The 24,956-nt window shown below is 40.7% G+C and overlaps 1 protein-coding gene across 2 annotated transcripts; it reads left to right on the plus strand.

Moving 5' to 3' along the window:
- The first annotated feature begins 18,604 nt into the window (after positions 1–18,604).
- Positions 18,605–21,627, plus strand: LOC104438489 (myb family transcription factor EFM). Of its 2 annotated transcripts, none has more exons than XM_010051647.3 (4): positions 18,605–19,068; positions 19,513–20,154; positions 20,517–20,596; positions 20,824–21,627. In XM_010051647.3, the coding sequence occupies exons 1-4, from the start codon at positions 18,873–18,875 to the stop codon at positions 21,346–21,348; spliced, it is 1,443 nt and encodes a 480-aa protein (XP_010049949.1). In that variant the 5' UTR covers positions 18,605–18,872; the 3' UTR covers positions 21,349–21,627. The 2 variants fall into 2 exon arrangements, with proteins under 2 accessions (XP_010049949.1, XP_010049950.1); XM_010051648.3 differs by having other exon boundaries at positions 18,606–19,068; positions 20,520–20,596.
- The last annotated feature ends 3,329 nt before the right edge of the window (positions 21,628–24,956 follow it).

Below are 24,956 nucleotides of genomic sequence, written 5' to 3' on the forward strand. Positions count from 1 at the left end.
TCGAGTGGATGGATCGGTAGTGGATGCGAGGGACCCGCAGCAAGAGGCCGAGACTCGCACTCCCATATATTCGATCGAGGAGGACAATGGGCATGAAGGTAACGGTGAGATGCCGCAGCAGGAGGTGGAAGGATCGGAGGAGGACGAAGATTGGGGAGTAGCTAAAGAGATGCCTGAAGATGACTGAGATGCCGCAACATGAGGTGGAAGGACCGGAGGAGGACGAAGACTGGGGAGCAGCTAAGGAGATGCCTGAAGATGAGCCGGCATCCCAAAAGAGGGTGGGACCTCAGTCATCTTTAGGCATCTCCTCAGCTGCTCCCCAGTCTTCGTCCTCCTCCGGTCCTTCCACCTCCTGCTGCGGCATCTCACCGTTACCTTCATGCCCATTGTCCTCCTCAGTCAAATATACGGGAGTACGAGTCTCGGCCTCTTGCTGCGGGTCCCTCGCATCCACTACCGATCCATCCACTCGATCGGCTATTCCCTCTCCGAACACATTTTCCATCACGTTAAAAGGCACGTCCTCTTCCGGAATAGGACATTCTCTGCGTCCATCAAAATAATCACGGTACCAAGACCGATATCTGTGGGGCCTCTCGTCTTCCTCCTCCACGTTAACCTAGATGGTCGACTAAACTAATACGTAAACTAATCCTTCCGGATGAGGGTGGACGTGGGAGTGGGTCTCAAATTCTGAAATATGCTCTGGGACACCGTAGTGCATACGAGGACGAAGAGGTGGAGGTCCTGCCATTCTAAGGGCCTGAAATGATGTCCCACAACCGGGATGAGACTACGTCTCAGCAAGTTCTACCCCACTAAAACTCAATTAGTAAATTAATACACCTTAGGGTTGCATACGCACAACACGAGTCAAGGACTTACCTTGGCCTCAGATTCCACCTGCATATTAGCACAGTTCAATAGACACCCAAGCAATCACATCACAAGTCGATATCTCGATCAATCGACCTAGTCGATCTCATGTCATCTAGATCATTTTCCACAGTGGAATATCTAGAAGTCAGGCCACGTGCATTCTCCGGGACGACATACCAAGTCTCCGAGCCCACGTGCCTTTCTTAAGACGACATACCTACTCATCGACCCACGTACATTATTCACGGTGGGATATCTAGTCATCGAGCCTACATGCATTCTTCAAGACGACATACGTATTCATTGAGCCCACGTACATTCTCCAAGGTGATGCATCAGGTCATCGAGCCTACGTGTCTCTTTAAGATGCCATACTGAATCAGCGAGCTCACGTGCATTCTCCAAGGCGATGCATCAAGTCACCGAGCCCACGTGTCTCTTCAAAATGCCAAATGTATTCATTGAGACCATGTGCATTCTCCGAGGTAATGCATCAAATTATCGAGCCCACGTGTTCTTTTAGATGCCAAAACTTAATTACCAAGTCAACATATCCTTCTCCAGGTGATTTACTTTCTATCATGATTCCACTATGAAACAACGCCTTTCCTTATAGTTCGACAATCTACTATCGATACCCAATTATTTCTAAATCAAATAATCAAAACAACTCAATAGGAATATATCCTACAATTCACAACTTAAATCAATTCCATACAAATTGAAGCTCAATTAAATAAACGAATTGCACCATGACGATCAGCATGAAATTCCGATCACCGGCCATCCCAGTTGAATTTCCGGAAAAATAAATAAATAATTAATTAATTTCGAAAATTAATAATTAATTACTAAAAATCCAATTTATGCTGGTATTGCCCAAATGAAGCACGTTAAGGGTCGGGAAAAATCCCGAGATGCATTCAATAAATAGTAGACTATATCTACTTGCTAAATGCACAATCAAAATGTCTAATACGCATCACAATTGTCTAATAATCACTAATCTACTATAATTTAATCATCTAATTGCACTTAATTAAATCTAATCAACCCCTAAGTATAATTAGTAAACTAAGCAGGGATTAGTGAGATTACTCGCCGGAATTGTGTGCAAATCGGATCAATCCGACGGGGCGACGCAAGGAACAATATTTACGAAAGCGACTCTCGGGATCGGGTCCTGGAAACGGCCCAAAAGCGGCTGGAAACCCACTCGGTGGGGTGGCTGTGATGGCTGTAAAAAGACACAAAACAGCCACAAATCAAAGCAGCAAGGGCGGCAAGGTGCAGGGGAAGGCCGGGGGAGGTCCGGCGGCGTCGAACGGTGGCCGGAGGTGGCCGGGCAGAGGCGGAACAGGGCTGGTAGAGGCCGAACGGCCTAGACGGCGCACGGCAGGGACGGCGAGGCATGAAGGGGTGGTGGCGGAGCGCACGGCGTGCGCGGGCGGGCGTCGCGCGGGTGGAGGTCCGGCTCCGGTGCGGCGACGACGGCTTCGGTGAGCTGCTGTTCTTCTTCTTCTTCTGCTTCTGGTTTTTCACGAACAAGAAGAAAGAAAGAGGGGGTTCGGTCACGTGGGAGAAATGGGGGAGAAGAAAGAAGAGAGAGAGAAGGGGATTAGGTTTGAAAATAAGGTGGAAATGGGGGTGTGTCGCACGAAGGGGAGGGAAAGAAGGGAGGAAAGAGAGAGAGAAAAAAAAAGGAAAAAAAAAAATTTAATAAGAAAGAGAGAGAAAAAAAAAAAAAAAAAAAAAATATAATAAGAAAACACATTATTCTTATTACTTCTATTATTTTCCTTTTCTCATTCCCTTTTATTTTCTTTCGATCTTCAATTTTTCCTCCGATAATTTCTTTTCCAAAATTTGGACTCGTCAATAATTTGACGAAACGATGAGGCAGCCCTAAAATGAATGGTGTGACACGCTCGAATATTTGATTCCCAAAACCGAATTAAATTTCATGGTTTAAAATCGACCGAACGCAATTTTAGTCCAATCCAACCAATTAAGTAGCTTTTAGGGATTTTACCGCGAATACATTCCTTAATGGCATCACCCAATAGCTTAGTTAATTCGTGAGTGATTAGCTCAAAAAAAATGACATAAGTACGTCGACAAAATGCACATTTCATTTTATCGAAACATATAAAATTTCAGGATGTCACAAATGGTGAGTTCGATCTTGGGAGTTTTCAGCCACCGTGGAGTCTTAGAAGACACTTAATGTTCGATTCAATCAAGCAATCGAGGCCTCATTCAGTAAGAGCGCTCCCTGATGCAACCTCTCTGCAACCGATCAGATACATTTCGCTGAGGAGGGTATCGTATAGGCCTTCCATGAACAGTCGCGACACGCCCTTGTAGCACACTTCCCTGGAGAGCAAGGTTGGCTTGTAGAATGCCAGGAGCAAGGAGACATTTAAAAACCCGCTATCGAACAGCTCCGCTTCATCAGTCGAAGTGAAACTGCAATTCCATGGACACGGACACAAAGGACCCAGGGAGAGGACATCTGCTTGTACAAGTAGGCTGGACCTATAATTTTCATAAAACGGGTTTGGGACCGCAACCGTGTTGAATTGCAGCTCCTTGAAGAGAATGCTTAGCTGAGAAAACATATCATCTGCATTTTTCAGGGCCGGGTATGTCAAGATGGATTGCATGGTGGAAGTGATGATCCTGAGCCACTGATTTCGACGCCAGAGTTCTTTAGCCAGGTCGATTTTGGAGAAGTTCTATCCACAACAGTCACTGTTCCATTTAAGCAAGACGTTCTGATGGCAGTGTTCTATAAAACTGAAAAGTAGCGGAACGAACTATTCATTTCGATCTCCGAAGGCAGTTATGGTCCCCGTGACAATGCTCTGCCATGTGATGGAGAAATGGCTGGGGAAATAGAGCGACACCCGGAGATCACATTCTTCAAGACCTGAATTAACTGCGCCGAGACATCCGACCATGCAAAGCTTGCCGCTCGAACAATTCCACAATCCCTCGGCAGATAAGAGTCTGACCTGAAAGACCAGTCATGGATTTAGCTAAATACCGATTCAAGGATGGGATAACAGCCCGGAGGGTTGCGGAGACCTTGGTTAGGCCATTGCTTACTTCTTCAGCTTCATTTTCACAGTACACGTTCTGGAAATGAGCTCGATATCGTCATAACTCCAGTCCGCATCCCCTATACCGTTTCCAAGATTGAAAGGGCCGAAAAATTTCCTGGGGCATACCTGGCCTCCTGCCAAATGATCCTTATAGTTTGGCTTCGCAGTGAAATGTACATGCTAGTTGGCGCGGATGCTTCTGCAGAACTTGGCACCAGTAAAGGCAATTGAGCCATCCTCAATCCAGTCATCTCCACACGGATCAACATCACAAGCTGCTGAACTGATCCCTTCGGAGAATCGGTATCTCGAGTAATCACTTAACCGTGAACTAACTAGTACTCGATTGAAATACCATAAGCTTTCCCTGTCTTCAAGCTCTTCAATTCATCATTGATGGCTCGACTGGTCAAATTGAAGGTTTGGGGAAACCATAGAATTAGAAGAATTCAGGCATCAGGCAGAACTCGAGGCCGACCATCTGAAACAGATCCCCACTCATTCGGCGGATACAGCAGATCGACATTAACTCCTCTCCACGAAGGCGGAGTTGAGTTCCCCAGCAAGCACATCACTCTGTCCTCCATTCTCCTCCGTTTCAAGACACACCCCTTCGAACCCGACAACTAGATCGGACATGCCCGGCCTCTTTGTAAAACCCAATCTGAGTCCATATTCGAATTCCCACGGGCGAGCTCGTATATACCAATAGTCATATATCCACCCACACTCACTGCATTTCTCAACTGGCGCACCAGATTCACATCTTCCAACTCAAAGCTCGCCAACTTTGAGGGAGTGTAGGTCGGCACGTCACTGTCATCAAATGGCATCAATGGCACTCCCCCGGGCTCTTGCTCCCAATCCCCATCGGAAAAGGAAAGCGCTTTCTTCAATCCCAACACTGTGTTTCTATTCGGATTCAGTTCGATAGCAGAAGACAAATAAGTGCTACATCCCTGTTCAATTTCCGCAGTGCAGGCATCCTTGGAACCAGAAGCAATAGAGCCTAAGAGTTCCAACAAGACTCAAAGAAAAAGTTCAGTGGAATGTTTTCCCCTACTCATGCTCAGCTATTTCCAAGAAGGGCCACAGTGCAATCAATGAATGAAAAATTTTACACACACAGAGTCTTCACTAATCCAGTGCACAAAGAGCAGGAGTCAAATCAAAGACAGAAATTTTCAATCTTTGTCAATGCTGCTGCTTCATCTAGAAAGCATAGACATCATGAAAAGCAACTGCACGGTACATGCAATGAATCTTCTGATGAACTCAGCTCACAGACAAACCTGGAACTGTCTGATTGTTGGAGATGGAAACCTGGGATGTTGACTTTCCTTCAAGAAGATTGCAGGGAAGCACACCAAAAAAAAAGAAAAAGAAAACAATAACAACAACATTAAAAGACCGAGTGTTAGTGCAGACATGGTTGACCAAAATATAGATAAAGTCCAAGCAACACATGCGCGCAAGTTCTTTTTGTTCTTACTATCCGGGTGATTTGGCTTTGGAATCTTAATTAACCAAACGAATCTCCGCCTAAGGTATCGAAAAATCATTTTGATGGGCGAAGAACCAAACAATATTGCTTGAATTTGATTTAATTCCATTGTATTCCCACTAGAATTGTCCAATTTTTATTGAGCAATCAAATAAAGAAAAATTGCAGTTCCTATATACTATCATATTCCGTATCATGTACAGCATGAGAAATATATTTTATGCATAACAAGTGTCTTGAGTTCTTTAACAAGATATTTTTGTAAATTTTGGTCGGCCTATAATTTTTAAGGCCGGGTTTGATCTCAAATGTTGTATCTTAACATTAGTATACCCTCACATGTAATGCATAATGAATTTGGATTCCACTTGTTCTCATAAAGCTCCTTTCACCAAACTTTTAGATAGCCTGTGTTGGTCTTGTAATTATATTTTGATCCAAATCCACTTTCCAAATTTTGACGCGAATAAGAGTCGAGAACTAATTTCGCACTTTTGAACTAAAAAGTGAAATTATAGTCATGAGCATATAAAATAATAATAAGGCATTTGAAGTTGAGATAGTAAGTTGCAAATGTTTTCACAAGGCAAAGGCATCTTATTATCATTTCCGCCATAGAACATCTGTTCCCATAGAGAAAGCTAATGCACATCAGGCCTCAAATGTTTATGAAGAAACTAGCATCATAATCATTCGGAAAAAAAATGAAGAAACTGGGCATCTTCAAAACATTCAAAACAAGATCACTTTTTCTAGTAAAAATTCATGCAACACCGAACAAGGACCGTAGTCGCCATCACTATGTTGACTACATAGAAAGCAGCATCTCTGAAAGTTGAGGCGACATCGATGTCAGAGCTTGGCCCGTTGCCTTCGAGGTTGAAAGGATCTCGGAAGTGGTCATAGTTGCTGGTCAACGAGCCCAACAACGTAAAGCCGATGGAATACACTTTCCTCACCGGTTTGACATGATTATGCCATATGAAGTTGGCGAGGCTCTGAGGAAGTAGGAAGAAAGTCTGCATCAGATGGTGATGGTCTTGAAGCCGTTTCCTCCAATCGATCCTCGGCCCAAGCAGCATTTGCGGAAGAACAAATAGAAGTAGAAACCCGCCATTGTGGATTGCTAGGGTCACGAACAGGACCCCCTTGTCACTCGGTGCGTACTTCGATCTAGTAGTGTCGTGGAGAGGAGACGCTTTTCGGGATTGAACTACATTCCTGAAAAGCTTCAGTGTAAGCATTAAGGTGGTTAACACAAGAAGCTTGCCAAAGTACTCTAGAACAAGGATCAACTGTTCATTGCGAGTGAAACCTTTGCGATATTTAATGTGGGACTTGGACTCGTTCGATTTGAATAGGATCGCTGTCCTGCTGATCAGACGAACGCAATACCCAAGAGCTTGAATCCTGAGCATCACAAGAGATATATGCAGAGTGACATCCATCTTTTTGCACATGTAGCAAAACTGGCTCAAATTGATTGCAATCTCCGGTGCAAGTATTAGGATCCGAAGAGCTCCTTCGGAGCTTGCTCAAAAGGCCAACTCTCACTTGTGAGCTGGAGATGAGATCAGTACAGTTTGGAGGCTTATCGGCTTGAAATGGAGGGGATCGTCTCCATTTCTTTGACTGGCAGTGGTGAGTTCAATCGTCGGAGTTTTCAGCCACCGTGCAGTCTCGGAAGAGTACTTAATCTTTGATTCGATCAAGCAGTCGAGGCCTCGTTCAGTATGAGAGCTCCCAGATGCAACCTCTCTGCAACCAATCAGATACATTTTGCCGAGGAGGGTATTATATAGGCCTTCTATGAACAGTTGCAATACGCCCTTGTAACTCACTTCCCTAAATAGATGGGGTGGCTTGGAGAACGTCAAGTTCAATGAGACATTCAAAAACCGGCTATGGAACAGTGCCACTTCATCGGCTGATTTATCCTCAGAAGTGAAATTGCAGTTTTGGGGACACAAACATAGAGGACCTAGGGAGAGGACATCTGCGCGTAGCGTAGAGGAGGGACCCGAAATCGTCACTAAACAGTTTTGAACTGCAAATGCGTCGAAATGCAGGTCCTCCGAGAGAATGCTTAGCTGAGAAAATAGATCATCTGAGTCTTTCAGCATTGGGAATGTGAAGATGGATTGCTTGGTGAAACCGATGATCACGAGTGGCTGGTTCCGACCCCAAAGCTCTTTGGCCAGGTTGAATTTGGAATAGTTATATCTACAAAAGTCACAGTACCAATCAAGCAGAACGAGCAGAGATGGGCGTTTTGTAAAACTGAAATGCAGGGGAAAGAACGAGTCATTGCAATCTGCGAAGGTGGTTATGTTTCCCGTGATGATACTCTGCTGTGTGATGGAGAAATATCTAGGGAAGTATAGCGACACCAGGAAATCATAGTCTTCAAGACCTGAATTATCCACTCCAAGACATCCGATCATGCAAACGTTGCCACTCGAAGAATTCCACAATCCCTCAGCAGATGGTGTCCTACCCGAAAGACCAGTCATGGATTTTGCTAAATACCGATTCGACGACACGGGAATAGCCTGGAGTGTTGCGGAAACCTTGGTCACGCCGTTGCTTACCTCTTCAGTTTCATTTCCACAGTACACATTTTGGAAAATGAGCTCGATATCATCATACTCCAGTTCGCACCCTTTATATCGTTTCCAAGATCAAAAGGCCCTAAAATTTCCTGGGTGTAGATGGCTTATTGCCAAATCATATTTGTAGTGCGGATTGACAACGAAACCTGTATCCGAGTTAGCACAGATGACTTTGCAGAACTTGGCACCAGCGAATGCGATTGAGCCATCCTTGATCCAGTCATCTCGACACGACTCCACATCACAAGCTTCTGAAAGGACCCCTTCAGAGAATTGGTATCTCGAGTAATCGCTTAGCTGCAAAGTAATGAATACTTGATCAAGTTACAGTAAGCTTTCCCTGTTATTTAAGCTCGTCATTTCGCCATTGATCACCCGGCTGGTCAAAATGAAGGTTTTTGGATACCGCAGAAGCAGAAGAATCTGGTCATCAGGCAGAAGTCGAGGCCAGCCATCCGAAACAGATCTGTAATCATTCAGCAGATACAGCAGATCATCATTAACTCCTCTCCGCGATGGCAGAGCTGAATTCCCCAGCAAGCACATCACTCTATGTCCTCCAGTCTCCTCGGTCTCAAGATACACATCTTCGAACTCGACAACTAGAGCGGACATGCCAGGCCCCTCGGTGAAGCCCGATCCGAATCCAGATTTGAATTCCCCGGGCAGAACTGTGTATATAACAATGGTCAAATATCCACCCACACTACTGCACTGCTCATCCAGCGCACCGGACTCACATCTTCCAACTCGAAGCTCACCAATTTAAAGGGAGTGTAGATTGGCATGTCCCTATTATGAAATGGCATCAACGGCGCTCCCTTGGGCTCTTGGTCCCAATCCCCATTGGAAAAGGAAAGCTCTTCCTTCAGCTTTGACACTCTGTCACTATCCAGGTTCAATTCGATAGCGGACGACAAATAAGAGCTGCAATGCTGCTTGATTTCCAGTGCGAGCAAAGGTGTAAATTTCAACAGTCAGGTGCGTCGTATCCTCGTAACCAGAATCAATGGAGCCTAAGACTTGCAACAAGATCCAAAGAAAAGGACCAGTGGAATGTTTTCTCTTTCTCATATTCTTCTATTTCAAGAAGGACCACGATGCAATGAATGAAAATTTACAAAACCAGAATCTTCACTAATTTTGTACACGAGAACAGGAGTGAAATCAAAGACAGTGTGTCAATACTCCTACTTCACCTGCAAAACACACACACATCCGTTACATAGAGTAATTGTGCAGTTCAAATCATGAATATGCCATGCACTCAGCTCAAGACAAACCTGGAAGGGAGTAACTGCTCTCTTCAAAGTCCCACAGAATTTTATAAAAAAGGGGTGTCCCATTTTGGGAGGTGAAACCTGGGATTTTGACTTTGCTCCAAGAAGATTGAGGGAAAAAAAACCTTCAAATACTGAGCGTCAGTGCAGACACCATTGACCAAACGTAGATAAAGTCTGAAGAACACATGCATGCATGTGTTGAGCCGGAGTTCAAGCCCAGCATGCACTTGCATGCAATACCAAAAATAAATGCAGGGTGATCATTGAGATAGTATGAGCATATTTCTCAAGCAATATATAAGTCAGAATCGTCAAGACTTTATACTAGTTGAGCTCCATAAAGGGCGATCATCCAGTTCATCGATGCGCCTAAGATGTCAAGAATTTATCTTTAAGGCGAGAAATCGGTCTCCTCAACCTGTTCCCTCCTAAATTGATAATGAATTAAGGCGATTTGGCATTGCAATCTTAAATCTTTAGCTCCCCCTCAAGCGAAAATTAACCAAAACTCTTCGCCTAACGAGTGGCTAGATAGTAGACAGCAACTACAAGAGCTCGACAGGCTATTAGAAAAGGGCGAATGATATATGCAAAATTAATAGCAGACATATACTTTTTTTTTTTTTTGGTAAGTCCATGTTACTAAAAATCAATTAGAACCATTCTTTGACAGGCATTACTAACCTTAATCACACATAGGAAAAGCATGGAATTACTATCTTCTCCTCCGCTCGAACTCTCTATTCATAATAGGAGGAGCCTTTTTTATTATAAAACCATGGGAAAGGTCTCAAAATGCACAGCTATCCAAAATAAAATTTGCATATGACGTTAAGCACAAGTAGGGGAATCACATTTTCATGAAGTCAAAGTCAACTGTCATAGTTTTGGCATCTATTGGGCTGCGCCATGTGGTCCCTTGGGTCAGAACATTTTGGGCTGGGCAAGACCAGCCACCTGACATGAAAGGTCCACAAGATATTAATATCCGGAAAATTAAAAAAAAAAAAATATATATATATATATATATATATATATATATTCTAAACTTATTGTGCTTGTACCAATTCAATTATAAATTTTTCATTTTGGCCAAGTTAATTCTAAACATTTTGAGGATTTGTCAATTTAGTCATAAATATTTCAATATCACTAATATGTAGGAATGTGACTTTTTTTTTTAATTAATTTTCCCAATTAATATACTTGCTGGTTTTTATTTTGGACTTATCTAAATTGTAAACACTTCTAGTGCTTTTCTTAGGGGGATTGATTATTGGACAAGTTGAAGAAAATAGAGAGGATCTTCACAATTTGACTAGTCCTCTAGAAATCATAATTGAGGAAAGTTGTCTATAGCGAGAACCAAATAATGAAATTATTTGTGATAAACTCTGCAATAATCGAAATCAACCCTAAAAGAAATGACAAAATTCAAAATAAATCAAAGTTTTGTTTGTTTCACGAAAAATGAATAATTCGAAATATATTTTCTTTAAATATGATCACTTATATCAATTTTAAAGATGAATGAACAAAAAGTATTATGTTTAGAAATTAATTGTTGTTTTTAATGAAGCATTCATCATAAGATAATTATTTCAAGCGATATAAATTTTTAGGAAAATGTTTTTTAGGTATTCATTTTCTACAAAACAAACAGAGTTTAATAGTAGGTGGGCTGAAAAGGTGCACATGTGCGTGCCAAAATCAAGGTGACCTCCGGAAGAATATGTGAAAAAAGTGGATTTCCGAGCCGAAAATGAAGTCAACAGTGCCCTGCGATAATGGGGCTGGCACGTCAACCTCCATAAACATTCTCGAATTGATCTTACGAGCCCCTTAAATCCATCGAACTAAAAATTAGCCTGTCGAAACAAACAATATCGCTCGAATTTGATTCAATTCCAGACTTGTTTATTAGGCCTAAATTTATTTGTACCCTTTTGAGAAACTCTTCAGCAACCACAATGACATCACCTCTTCATTCATGTTAGTCAAGAGTTAAATCCCAACTCTAGAATAGCGAGTGTGATATTCTCAAATGACTCACAAATAAATCACGTGCCAAACTTTACCAGATACTTGAATAGTCAAACTTCAAGAGTCACCCACAACTCGTCGCAGTAATATCTTGTAAATCCATTCAGTTCTTACAAATTTCAGCATATCATCGATTAAAAATTTCAAATTAGGGTTTCTGCATGCGCCCTGAGAGAGAGAGAGAGAGAGAGAGAGGGATGGCGTCGATAAGATCAAGAACTTGCACAGTGCCTACACGTTTATATATTCCCTCGTTTTTACTGGCGAGCCACTTTCGAACAGCCTAAGGAAAAAGGCATGTAATCCTCCCCCCATTAAAGTTGCAATCAGAATCCTATGATAGAACCCCAGAAGAAGCACACACACTTCCCCCATTAGAATACAAAAACTTCCCACGATAGGCATAACGAATCGTCCTTGCGCCGGGAATATCGAGAAGATAATCGCATGAGTCCCGCGTTATGTTCAACCATGCAGCGGCTGACACCTTACGTGCAGAATCGGTTCAACAGTCGAAAGAGAACTTATATCGTGTACTTTGTGTTGACACTCGCGACAGCAATAGGTCAAAACTCAAATGCTTGTTTAAATGCATTTACGTATGTGTGTGTGTATATACATATATATATATTGCGAGAAAGTGAGGGGTTGTCTTCAGGAAGACTTGTACAAATGTTGCCTTTCTCCAATTGGGAAATTCGCCTTTTGGTTAGAGGCCGACCAAAGCGATTCTAATTCCATCCTCCACTCTCTTTGGCTTCAGATGCTAAAACAATTTTATTCACCCATCATCCCCAATTCTTATCTTTTTGGTCAAACAGATGCAAACGCAAGTGCTTGAAGAAAGAGGGGGTTGTGATTGCATGGAGCTCCGCTGCATAGCACACTAAGGGGGACCCCCCCAACTCCCACCGCTGGATTTGGGTGGAAGACGAAAGGCGTGCGAGCTCGATTGCGCAAATGATTTTCCTACGCTTAAAAAAACGATAAACAGAAGATTATATTAGAAGATCTGATGTTTTTGGTGAAAGCGCAATTAAGAATTAACTTCAGTCTTTTAATATTTTGAAGACTAGAAAGAGCAGCTTCTTTCGCTCTTTTAGTAAGAACTTCCTCGTTTCTATGAGCTTAGTTTAGTGGCTGAGGATAATACAAGTACATGTATGGGAAGAACATGGTAGATGTTTGATTCTCGACCCACCAAACTGCATATTTTTCCCGTGCTCGTCTGAAGGGCCACTCATCTAGGGTTTTCACCTAGCACCTTACCAGAAAACTAAGGGGTAAATTGCTGGAGTATCTTATAATACTGACCTCGCTTGAAACGTGCTTTCCTATTACCAAACTATGCTGGTTGGAGGGATTCAGAAAGAAGTAAAAGGATAGATCACTTCACTTGGTTTATTCGGGTGAAAAGAGAGAAAAAAGATACTTAGGAGCTTCTTGAATTCCCTCTTCATATGTCTTTAGTTAACCTATGAGTTGTAAATCGCTCAAAAGGTGAGATGACTAGAAATGATAAGTATTGTCCTTCATTTCTCTTTCCATCTAATCACTCCTACCAAACGTAAGATAGGCTTAATCACTTCTATGCCGGGTGCAAATATGTCGTCACTTGTTCTAGTCCTGTTTGTCGTCTTTGTCGTAGTATTTGTCCATCCAATTCTAGTTCTCACCACAAGTATATCAAATCCCCCCACTAAACCCTAGCTCAGAACCCTTCCAACCACCCCCGCTCTCCAGCGATGTCGCCGCCGCCGCCTTACGTCTCTCTCTCTCTCTCTCTCTCTCTCTCCCCTCGACTTTTCTAGATTTGGAGGCCAGATAAGAGGTGGAGCCTTTGAATTTGGAGGTGTCGGCTCCTCTCCCGTCGAGCAGGAGCGTGACACTGGCATTGGCGGATTGGCATCCTTTCACTGCGTGCCTTTTTTTTTTTTTTCCCAAGCAAAATCCCTTCCTTTTCTCCCGCATACTTCATTCAGAAATAACATCAAGATAAACTCGTGACTCAAAAGCGCGGGGGCAATCGAAAAGGAGAAATGAACAGCAGGCACAAAGTATCATCTCGTTAAGATAACTCTGGAGAATCCATATTATTTCAATCCCCCCTACAGCTAGCCATCAATAAAAAAATTGAAAATTCCGATGCTCCAACTGGGAATCTAATCCAAAATGTGGGTGCATGGAATTTAGCAGAACCATTGAAAGAGTTTCTCATCCTCATCATCATCATCAACCTAAAAAAGATAGAATTTTGAGCTTGATGATGGATTCTTTGTAGAAACCTCACCGCCCGTAAATGTACTCATCATAGTTTTAGCTTTCCGTAAAGCCCTAGAATATCTCATTTAAATGCAACATAAAGGCAATGTCAGTCCATTCCCCTCTCCTTTTCCCTTTGTTCTTCCTCTCCCCCTTTCTTTTTAAGTATAAAATCATATTCCCACTTTCTCAAAACCAAGTTGGACGGAATTTTTTGAATTTTGAATTGGTGGTCTTTTTGAGGGGTCGATTGAGAAACCCTAATTAATTATTGGATTCACGAGAATTAGAATCTTGATGTTTTTCTTTCTTTTACTTGTGTCAAAATTTAGTACATTATTCCGTTCAATCCACATCAATCCCCTCACATGTAAAAGATTGGTTGTTGCCGTCTTTGAATAGTTGATAATTATTACGTAATGTGGTATTTAATAGATGGTTTTCATCCATGAAACATCTCCTCCTCGAGGACTAGGTGCCGCCAAGAGACTGGAATATTAGGTTAGAAATGAGATGATCTCTGATTACTTAACTAAAAATCTTGACCTAATTTCTTTGGCCAATAAAAAACGAAAGACCGAATTAACAACGGAGCATTTAGCTGCCACCTATGTTGTCACTCCTTTATTTCATTCGTGAAGTGGAAGTCTTTATTCCTATTCTGGTCTTTGATCCCCACTGAGAAAGTGTGCAAGTAACCCTAATAATTTATTTGACACTTTTTAAGCTGCGAGAAAAATCAAGAGAAAAGGTTTTTTTACCTAATTTAGAGATAGGTTCCTTCCGTTAATCACGTTTGAGTATAGAGGAACTATTTTTGTCTTTACATTTGTGTTGAAAAATAATATGGGGGCCCTTTTTTTCTCTAAAATAAAGGACCAAAATCAAATTTGATCATCTTGGAAAGTACTAGGACCAAGAATTCAAGTACGTTAGATGCCTGTACATACACGTACGTGCCACGTATAAATAGCCGGTGCCGACTTCACATTTTATGGCAAATTTTCGAATGGAAATTTGACGGAATGACTAGAGAATTAAAATGACCATAATTTTTATACTTTTAAAAGCGAAATGATCTAAGGTGAACTCCTCCTAAAGTAAAAGCATAAAAAGAAACTGACATTGAAATACCCATAAAAAGGGAGTAATTAAATTGATTTGTACTCAGAAACCAATTGTAATTATAAAAGGCTGTACTGAAAGTCCACATCTCCTATTAAAATGTATGATAATAGAATATTATATAATGGATAAAACTTGTTATTTAACCAGGCCAATTTACAGACAAGTTACGTGGATTCTAATTTTCAGACACGTTCCAAAGTTTTAAATTAAACATTCCGCATTTATTGCAACTACTTGACACTACTATATAAAATAAGTAAATCTTAAAGTTCTCGTTGTATACAAGATACTAGTTTTCCAAACTTGTCAACTTCATACGCTTCAATCTCAAAACTTTAATTTCCTCCAGGTAAGTCTTAAAACTTATAACTTCGATGCATTAGATCAAAAGTTATTACGACAGTTTTAGAATTAAAGTGAAGGAAATTCACAAATTGTAGGACCTGCCCCATAATTATCACATGCTGATTGTGATCGTGTTTGGTTGAACCATTTTACCACTTGCAACATGTCCAAGCATGTCGAATAGATCAACTCGTGACTCATATGCAACATTAGAATACCTTAAGATACTTCACACGTAGAAGCGTCTCAACGAGTTCGTTTGCATAGGAGTCCACATATCATAAGTTTAAAAATGCGTCATGCCATATTGCGCAACAATTTTTAATAAAACAATTGTGCTCGGGATAACATCGAGCAAGAATTGGAAAAAAAAAAAAAACTTGAAGATAACTATCATGTAACGTGTTTAAGAGAAAATATCATATTCGGGATGATATTGAGTAAGATGAAAAGGAAAATGCTCAAAGTTTGTTTTACATAACGACCAAAAATTCAAGCCTATCCCTTTATATCACGAATAAAAAGCCAACATGTTTATCATATCGTAGATGAGCCTTGCAAAGAATCCAGTTTACATTGACCTGGTAGTCCACTGGAGCCATCAACCCGCCACCAATTGCGGCCATCTTCAACTTCCACATGGTAAGAACACGCAGTTTTTACATTTGCTGGAAAATTTCCCGGCACAAACCTCGGTGTCGATTTTCTGCAAGCATTCCAACACGACCCCCCGGGCCCAAACAAAAAAAAAAATAGGACGAAAATAAAAATAAAAATAAAGGGGACGACGGGGAGGGGGAATATTCCCACCCAATTTTTGCTTCCAGACAAAAGGGATATTCAGAAGGACGATATGGGGGAATATAGCGACACGTGTCACGAGGGAATCTCCTTTACAGCTCCTCTCTCTCTCTATATCTAGAGAGAGAGAAAAGGGGAGAGTTGGAGGCTTGTACGAGAAGGGTGGTGATGGAAAGCGACCAACCATCATAATTGTTGTTCAGGGAATTTGATGCACTCCTCCCCCCTCCTTTTGCCTTTGCCTTTTTCTTTCGTGCGAAAGGCGTGTGCTGCTCCTCGAAACGAAAATTTCGAGTTACTGTTAACAGAAGCGAGTTGCTGCTGCTGCAGCTGCTGCATGTGAGTTAGGACTTGGGCCTCTCGTCACAGTTCGCCATCCCTTGATCAAATGTCGTATTCAAATTATTGATCTTTCGATACCATGATGACTCTTTTACTTCGTTTTGAATCATTTGAGTTTAATTATATTTATGCATTTTTAAGCATATGCATGTATGATGTTCCTTCTCCTCTTTTTGGGACATATACCAACATATCACATATTAATTGAATTCATTTCCTTAAGATAGTGCAACGTAACATGTTTGAATATCTCAAGGGTAACCCTCACTATAGATTAATAGGATCCATATTCTTGCTCATACTTATTGGTAAATTGATTTTGTGATTGAATTGGCAAGCCGGGGGTAAGAAACGGAGGATATGACCCTCTGTTTGTGTGGCCAAAAGCAAAACTAATGTAATATAAATATATCACTAGATAGAGCAGCAAAGAAGACATTCGTTTCTGATTGGAGATGTAGCAGTGAGTTTCTCGAACCCATGGAGTGAATCCAGCCAAACACACAACTCATAGAAAGCGATGGGGTTGATTCTTATATTGGATGCTTCAACGCATCGATTGAATTTAGAGATTTACTAGCAATTCGCCATATTGATCGGTGAGCAATGGACAGTTCTATAAACTATCTTTTGCTTACTTGGTCTGAGAAATTAAGCTACTCCATAATACATAGAATATATGAAGTTGGGGCCTTTCACATGGTGCTCTGCACGAATACAAGCTTATATTCACGTAATATGCAGGTATTTTCCCTTGGAACAAATCAAGATTCGGCGATATATTCACAAAGTTAATGTCGAGCAGGCGAAAAAGATGACACCTTTAGATGTAGCAGAATACTTCAGGAAATACAGCCTGCATCCCCAAAACCCTAATTTATGCCAACACATTGAACGCAATATTATAATTACTAAAGTATTAGCAGAAGAATCTTTGTTACCTTCCTACCCACTTCATTAAAGCTAAGTAGCAGAAGAAGATTCCCGGTTCTTAGCCCCCTTTATTATTCTTTTTTTTAGAAATGATTCTTTATTTAAACTTTTCTTTGCTTGGACCTTTAAGCTTTTTCTGTGTGTGTGGGTGCGTTCCCTTAATTTAGAGTCGTAGAATTGGAACTAAGATATTCCTTCCTTGAAAGACAATATATTATTCTTTAAGGTGAATGTTTCATGCAGATTAGATATTCTCTCTCTCTCTCTCTCTCTCTCTGAATGCACTCAAATTTAGAACAATGATGCAAACTTTTGAAGCCTAAAAAGAAAGTTGCATGGTGGATTGATAAATAGCACCATTTGAATATGTCTTCTCTCTCTCTCTCTCTGAATATTAATATGGGTAACAAAACATAATGGATATATAGTATATGCTAAGCTAGCTCCCTCCAAGGACATGTATATACATAAATTATGATAATTGTGGTGGAATCATCGATATAGTAAATATATCATTAGGAAGGAAAAGAGAAGGCATTTGCGGGGACAGAATGTAAGTACTACTTGGCCGTACACGTGTCCAACATCTAATGCCCACTTAATAATCGTGGGTAGGCTTTTCATTCTCGTAGGGTTTAATCTTGAAATAGATCATTTTGGTCCTCTACCATGGCGTTTCGACACGCCTTTTTTCTTCTTAAAGCATTAATTTTTGTATGTATGCACATGCGCAACCACGTGTACATATGCTTGATTTTGCGAAACTCCATCATCAACTAATCGAAACGTATGATTTTTATATAATTACGAAAATAAATCGATAAGAATGTATTGTGATCAACGTAAGATGAGAAGGGTTACGGGGTTAGAGTTAGGACTGTACACACTTTGAGTAATTAAAGGTTGACGGTGTGATTTAACAGACATACTATTTAAGTTGGAGGGATTCCTGGGTAAGAGGGGCCAAAAGACAAAAGGAAAGCCAAAAAAAATTGGAAAAGAGAGAAAGAAAAGCAAAATAAAGGACAACAGGGGGGGCGAAGAAGAAGAAGAATCATCTTTTGTTTTTGTGATTTGAATTCGTACAAAAGAGAGGTTCTCCCAAGAAAAGACCAGGGCCTGAAGCACATGACTCCTCTCTGGTGTCAGACACCCTTTGATTCTCTCTCTCTCTCTCTCTATCAGAAAGACCAACCCTCACGCATTTTTATTTTTCAACTTTTCTTTGCCCTTTGTTTTTCTTTGCAAGAAGTTACCATCCCCTTGCTTTATCTCTCCTTGCTTTTCCTTTTCCCATCTCTATCTCTCTCTCTGAGAGAAGAACCTTACTTTATTCCCTTGAACTCACCCCTAAAAGAGAGGTGATCCTCTCTCGATCCTCCTTGTGTTCACAAACCTACACCATCTCTCTTTTCCTCTCTCTCTCTCTCTCTCTCATCATCATCATCATCTTCTCAAACCTCAGAAAGGGAAGAGTCCATACAAACCCTTTTGCTCTTGTTTGTTCCTACACACACCCCCACAGCTAATTCTTATTCTCATCATAGGACCATCCGAGGACAAAGCACAGTGCAGTTAATACTCAGCATAATAACTGTAGGCTTTGAGGTGCGCGCGCTCGAGAATAACTATGGCTTCTCCTTCCGAACTAACCCTAGAGTGCAAGCCCCAGAGCTATTCCATGCTCCTGAAGTCATTCGGCGACCACCACGCCGCCGACCAAACCCAGAAGCTCGAGGAGTTCCTCGCCCGCCTCGAGGAGGAGCGTCTCAAGATCGACGCGTTCAAGCGCGAGCTCCCGCTCTGCATGCAGCTCCTCACCAATGGTAATCCCTCTAGGGTTTTGTGTCTACACATGCGTATATGCTAATGCATATCATTTGCATCCACGCGAGTCGGCTTGGACATGGATAACGGAATTATCCACGTACACATCTCAAGATTCATTTCAAATAGAGAAAAAAGATTATGGTTGATCGGCTCATGCATATTCATGTTCCATAGATTTGAGTGCCAATCTTTTAACCTTTTCCTTTTTTGGGGCTTTTCTTTTCGTTTTATTGAAGTTGGAGATTGGCTTTCTAGGGTTAGCTAATACTTTCCTTTTCGCTTGTTTCTATGAATAATCCAAAGTAGAATGATGTTCTGACTGTTCATCCCTTTTGCGAATATATGCCTGTGTTCAGACATGACAAAGAAGGGTTTTTTGTGATTTATTTCATTTCCTTCCAAATAAATTTATTTTATTTGAACTTTTTTTTGTGTTGCAGCTGTAGAGGTATCAAAGCAACAGCTTCAAGCCTATAGAGCAAATTCAGGACCAAGGCCTGTTCTTGAAGAATTCATACCATTGAAAAATTCATCATCTGAGGGCTCTGAGAAGACACCAAACCTATCTGATAAGGCAACCTGGATGACATCTGCTCAATTATGGAGCCAAACGAGCAACGATAACCCCAACAAGCAACAATCATTGGCGCCTAAAGAAACCGACATCGGCTTCAACGTCAGCCCGAAGTTCAGTTTGGAAAACAAATCCAGGAACGGAGGAGCCTTCCTTCCGTTCTCCAAGGAGCGCAACGGGTCATGCCCAAGCCCAAGCTTGAGGGCTCTTCCGGAGCTCGCTCTCGGCTCGCCCGACAAAGAGATGGAAGATAAGAAGTATCCAGAAGCGGAGAACGGCAATGGAGTCTCGTGCGTGAGAAGAGACGGTTGCAGTAAAATTGGCAATGGCGAAGTGGGGAAAGGGACCGTGAGTTCTGCAGAAGTGCAGATTCCAGCGACAGCTAACGCTTCCAACACTAACACGACGGCCGCAAATGGTCAGACTCATAGAAAGGCAAGGCGGTGCTGGTCGCCGGACTTGCATCGAAGATTTGTAAATGCCCTACAGATGCTTGGCGGCTCTCAAGGTACTACTGGAATTTCATCATGAAAATATACGTAACTGGATATTGCAGGTGAAAAACTTCAGTTGGTTGAAAATTGGACATTCACGTTCAAGTTTTTTAAAAAAAAATTTGGGGACACTGAATTGACATGAACCTTTTCATGATAGCCATGATATCTTTGGACTAACACGGAATTCCTTTTCTTTCACATAAGAAACTATGTTTCAACAAAGAAGATCGGGCTGTTTTACATGCACGGTCATCAACTCATCATGACAGTCAAACCACCATAATTCTCTTTCCATTGCATCATTGTTGCAATCATTAATTATATGAAGTGGGCCTGATTTTTTTTTTTTTCTTGTCTGTGGTTCGTGAAAAAGCAGTGGCCACCCCAAAGCAAATCAGGGAGCTGATGAAGGTTGACGGTTTGACTAATGATGAAGTTAAAAGCCATCTCCAGGTACATCTCTCTCCCCCCCTCTCTTCTCTTCTCTGTCTGTCTCTCTCTCAGACATGCCAAACCTGTGATAAAAGAACAGACTTTTACTATATCAAACTGACAACTTCAGAGAGAGAGAGAGAGAGAGAGAAAAACATTTGTACTATAATTCAAACTGACATCTGAAGAAGAAGCACGGCTTGACCCATCTTTTCTCTTTTCTCCTTTTCCTTGATTGGTGAACACAGAAATACAGGCTTCACACCAGACGACCCAGCCCAAGCCCACAAACAGCCGGCTCCGCCGCCCCGCAGCTGGTGGTCCTAGGTGGCATCTGGGTCCCGCCCGATTACGCCACGGCCGTTGCGCATGGCAACACGTCCCCGCTGTATGGCGCCCACCCGTCCGCCCATGCATCGCCTCACTACTGCACGCCTCCCGGCATGCCGCAGGAATTTTACTCCGCGGCAGCTTCTCACCACGAGGCGGTGCACCACCACCCCCTCCACGGCCACCACCACCAGATTCAAGTGTACAAGGGGACTTCTCATCCCCAACCACAAAGCTCGCCGGAGTCCGGGATGAGGGGCGGTGGCGGGGATGGCCAGTCAGAGAGCATCGAGGATGGCAAGTCGGAGAGCAGCAGCTGGAAGGGTGACAGCGGCGACCACGTCAACGGCGGAGATCAAAGGAATGGATTGATCACCATGAGAGATGACAACAATGAGGAGAGTAATGGGAGTGAGATCACTCTTAAGTTCTATGACAAATAAAATTTTCACGTTAGGATCTTAGGGTTTAGGTTTTCCTTTTATGAAGATTTCTTTTTTTTTTTTTTTGGGGGTTTTTAAATTTTGTTGTTGTTTCTATTATTCTAATTTTTATGTGCAAATATCTAGAGAGGGTTAAAGAAAGGGGGGGATGCATAATGGCAAAAAAGGGGGTGCTTGTCATGTTTCCATGATATGCTCCATGTCCTTTTGGGAAGAAAATTGAAAGATTGTATTTATATGGACGCTTTGGCATTTTGTGTTATTCTCTTGTTTATTTTTCTTTTTCAGACTTATTAAATTATTTGCCACTATATAGATAGATAAATTTATTTTGAAAATTTATTGACCCACAACCCCAAGATAATAAGCAACTTAGGAGTTAGGACCACAATTTGATGGAATCTTAAGTGGATGATGTCGGTATGAGATGAGTAGATATTCCTCTCGTTCCATTCTTATCCATCAAGTCAATAGCAAGAAAAGAAACGTGTGTGATTTCCTGCATATTTCTCCAATATATATATATATAGTATTATTTATATTCACATTGGTTATAGAATGAATTTAACGATATCGTTTTTCTTTGTCCTCTTCTGTATCTTTTGTATAAGCTATTTTCGTCAAATTCTTAAGTAGTAATTAATCTCACAAAGTTTCACATGGTTCAACAAAAAGATAGTTTTTTTTTTCCAGCTAAACTGGTTAAGTTCAGTGACAAAAGCACTCATTTGATGAGAGATAGGGTGAATTCGTGAAAGTTCCTCAACTTGGACCAACCTCATTCAAAAAAGGAAGGCACTAAATTATCTTTGAGGAAAGTCATTGGAAAAACAAAAAGGCATTTTTTCTTCTTTTTTGCTTTTAGAAATTGCAAGCATGGTCTTTCGGCTTAACCAAGAAAGAGATTACCCTCCATAGAATAATCATACTCAAATGAAAGAAAACCCCGAATAATCGAGGGTTAACATGCAATTTTCAAAAGGTAACAAGCCTTAAAATCATAAAACTTCGAATTAATCAAGGCTTTGACATACAATTAAAAATTGCCCACCATTCGTCAAATTTGATGACGGGGAAACATTTAAAAGGGAGGCTCTTCAAAAGAAGAGACACCGAAAGAAAAGAGCTTCTTTTATTCTTTTTTTTTTTCCTTTGCTTGGATTTCTTTACAGCAGCTTAGACTCGAGAAAAGAAAATAAGAAATTAATTCACATTCTCTCGAAGCACAAGACTAAGTTCACTTTCTTTCTCATCCCTTTACCTTTCTTTTCTTCTCCTTTACTTTGATCTAAACAGTGCCTTTAACTAAGCTTTGGAGATATAGCATTCACACCTTGAGCCTGTGGTAAAAGTTAAAGTGCACATTCCCCAGCTTTAATTCACACAAAAACACAATTATTAATTGTTTCTTGGGTATTACCTAAAATTGCCCTTCTTCATTTTCTGTTGCCTAAACTTTTATGTGCTTTTATAGGGACTAAAATGTCATTTTCACTGATTCAATGTGATACTTACATTTTATCAGTTTCTTCTTAGGGAATAGAGTCGACTCTTTTGATTTGTTTTTGTTATGATGGCATAAATAAATGTAAATTTATTTCGGTTTTTACTCTTTTCAAATTACGGAAACCATTTTTTGTTCAGGAAAATGTCTATTCTGATGATGATCATAAATGTATGTTTCGTTCAATTTTTTCCTCCTTCAAAATTAGAGATGTCGTTATAGCCTCGAATTATTTTTGTTGTTTCGTAATACTCTCCTCTTCTCATTTTGCCATATTCAATTATCAGGTGACGAGTTACAAGGAGGGAGTAAACGGGAATCTAGCAAATGGCGTAAAAAACAATTGAAGATTGCTCCAAATTTCATTTTCTTTTCTTTACCACAAGACAAAAGCAACTTTGAATGCAATTACCAAAGCACCCCCACCACCTTGTTCTTGATATTGAGCTCTGGGCTTGTATTTTCCAATCTCATTTGGGCCCAAAAACACCCGATTGTTCTGATTCTGGGCCTCCATCTGTCAGACTTATCTTAGGTTAGCTAATACGAAACTTGTTCTCTTCTTTAATTGTCACCATAATTAGGAATTTAGACATTTTCCAGAGTCGACGCGATCTAGAATTAGATTAGGTTTACAGGATATGATTACGTATACCGGTTTATCGGTTGGAAATTCCAAAAGAAAGAAAAGGAAAAGGAAAAAATGAAACAAAAACCCCAATTGTATCGACTTCGATTTATAGCCCACTAATCAGAGCTGTGCTGGAGAGGCATCTTGTCTTTCGGGTAGCAGAGCCGCCTTGTCCAAGGAAAAAATAATGGACAATTTACGGGAGTTTTCTTATATATAGTACTTGTTAGAAGGTTTTTATACATTTGATAGATCACATATGAATGATTTCTAGTATGTCGTCCTTGGTGCACGGTAACATGTGCTCATAAGAACACGTTTGAATGCATTTAATTTGTAGTGATGCAATAAAAAGTGCGGTAAATCGCGATTTCGTTGGTGAACTAGTATCCATTATCTATGACGAAATGAATAAGTTTGTGAGATTGTATATACTAATCTAGGTACCGTGTTACAAGACTCGAGTACTATAGGTATAGGAGAGATGGACATAGCAATGGGCAAATCTGTTGAGAATTAAGTTCAATGAAGTCACCCTTTAAAGAATGTTAATTTAAAAAAAAAAAAAAGGATTAGGAAAACGCGAAAGTGAATTAATAAATAAAAAGAGGAGGTGCAATTTCCCACAAATCGATCATGACATTTGATAATATGTAATTTCATGAAGTTAATCCCATGTCATCACATGTCACAAAATCATATTAAAGAACCAGTGGATAATGTGTATACTATAGATAACATACAATTTATACTAGGAAAATGATACAAGAGGTGTCAAAAATTTTATATGGCGCTCACTTTAATATTAAAACTTTTTACTAGATCACTTAAGTAACAAATTAGAGAAAAAATGATCATTTATGGCACGTATGATAAAATTTCTATTCCTCTATTTCTCTCGTTTTTCTCTGTTAAAACGGTTTAGAATAAAAACTAGTTTGGTAACGATTTCATTTTTTATTTTTGGAATAAATTTCTATTCCAGAAATAGATTTGAAAAATGAATCATAAGCTAAAATTTTTAACTTCTCAATTTCTGAAATAGAAATTGACAGAAATTTTGTCATGCACACCTTTAACTGTCTCCAATTATAAATTCTGGGCAAAAGTTGTACGTGACTTTTTTAATAAAAGTTCATATATACTTGGCCTTCTTATATAAAAAGAATAAGTCCTACGTGGACTTTAAGGTGGTTGTTCTTGACTTAGATAACGCCGTACCGAGTCGTTCTCTAAAGAGGTAGATTTTTTTCTATCGTTGTCTTTCCTTAGACTTTGACATTCACTCTTATTTGATGTTTGATGTTGCCGGTCCCCCTCCCCCAAAAAAAAAAAAAAAAAAAACTCTCTCTCTAAATATCATTATCCTCTCTCTCTCTCTCTCTCTCTCTCTCTCTCTCTCTCTCTCTCTCTCTCTCTCTCTCTCTCTCTCTCTCTCTCTCTCTCTCTCTCTCTCTCTCTCTCTCTCTCTCT

Source organism: Eucalyptus grandis, chromosome 3 (genome assembly GCF_016545825.1).
Source record: "Eucalyptus grandis isolate ANBG69807.140 chromosome 3, ASM1654582v1, whole genome shotgun sequence".
Taxonomy (NCBI): Eukaryota; Viridiplantae; Streptophyta; class Magnoliopsida; order Myrtales; family Myrtaceae; genus Eucalyptus; species Eucalyptus grandis.

What these genes read in the sequence shown, in the direction of transcription:
- LOC104438489 (XM_010051647.3), top strand. Translation starts at nt 18,873, where the DNA reads ATGGCTTCTCCTTCCGAACTAACCCTAGAGTGCAAGCCCCAGAGCTAT. An exon ending in GATGCTTGGCGGCTCTCAAG is followed by an intron (nt 20,155 to 20,516) that starts GTACTACTGGAA and finishes TTCGTGAAAAAG; the next exon opens with CAGTGGCCACCCCAAAGCAA. An exon ending in AAGTTAAAAGCCATCTCCAG is followed by an intron (nt 20,597 to 20,823) that starts GTACATCTCTCT and finishes TGGTGAACACAG; the next exon opens with AAATACAGGCTTCACACCAG.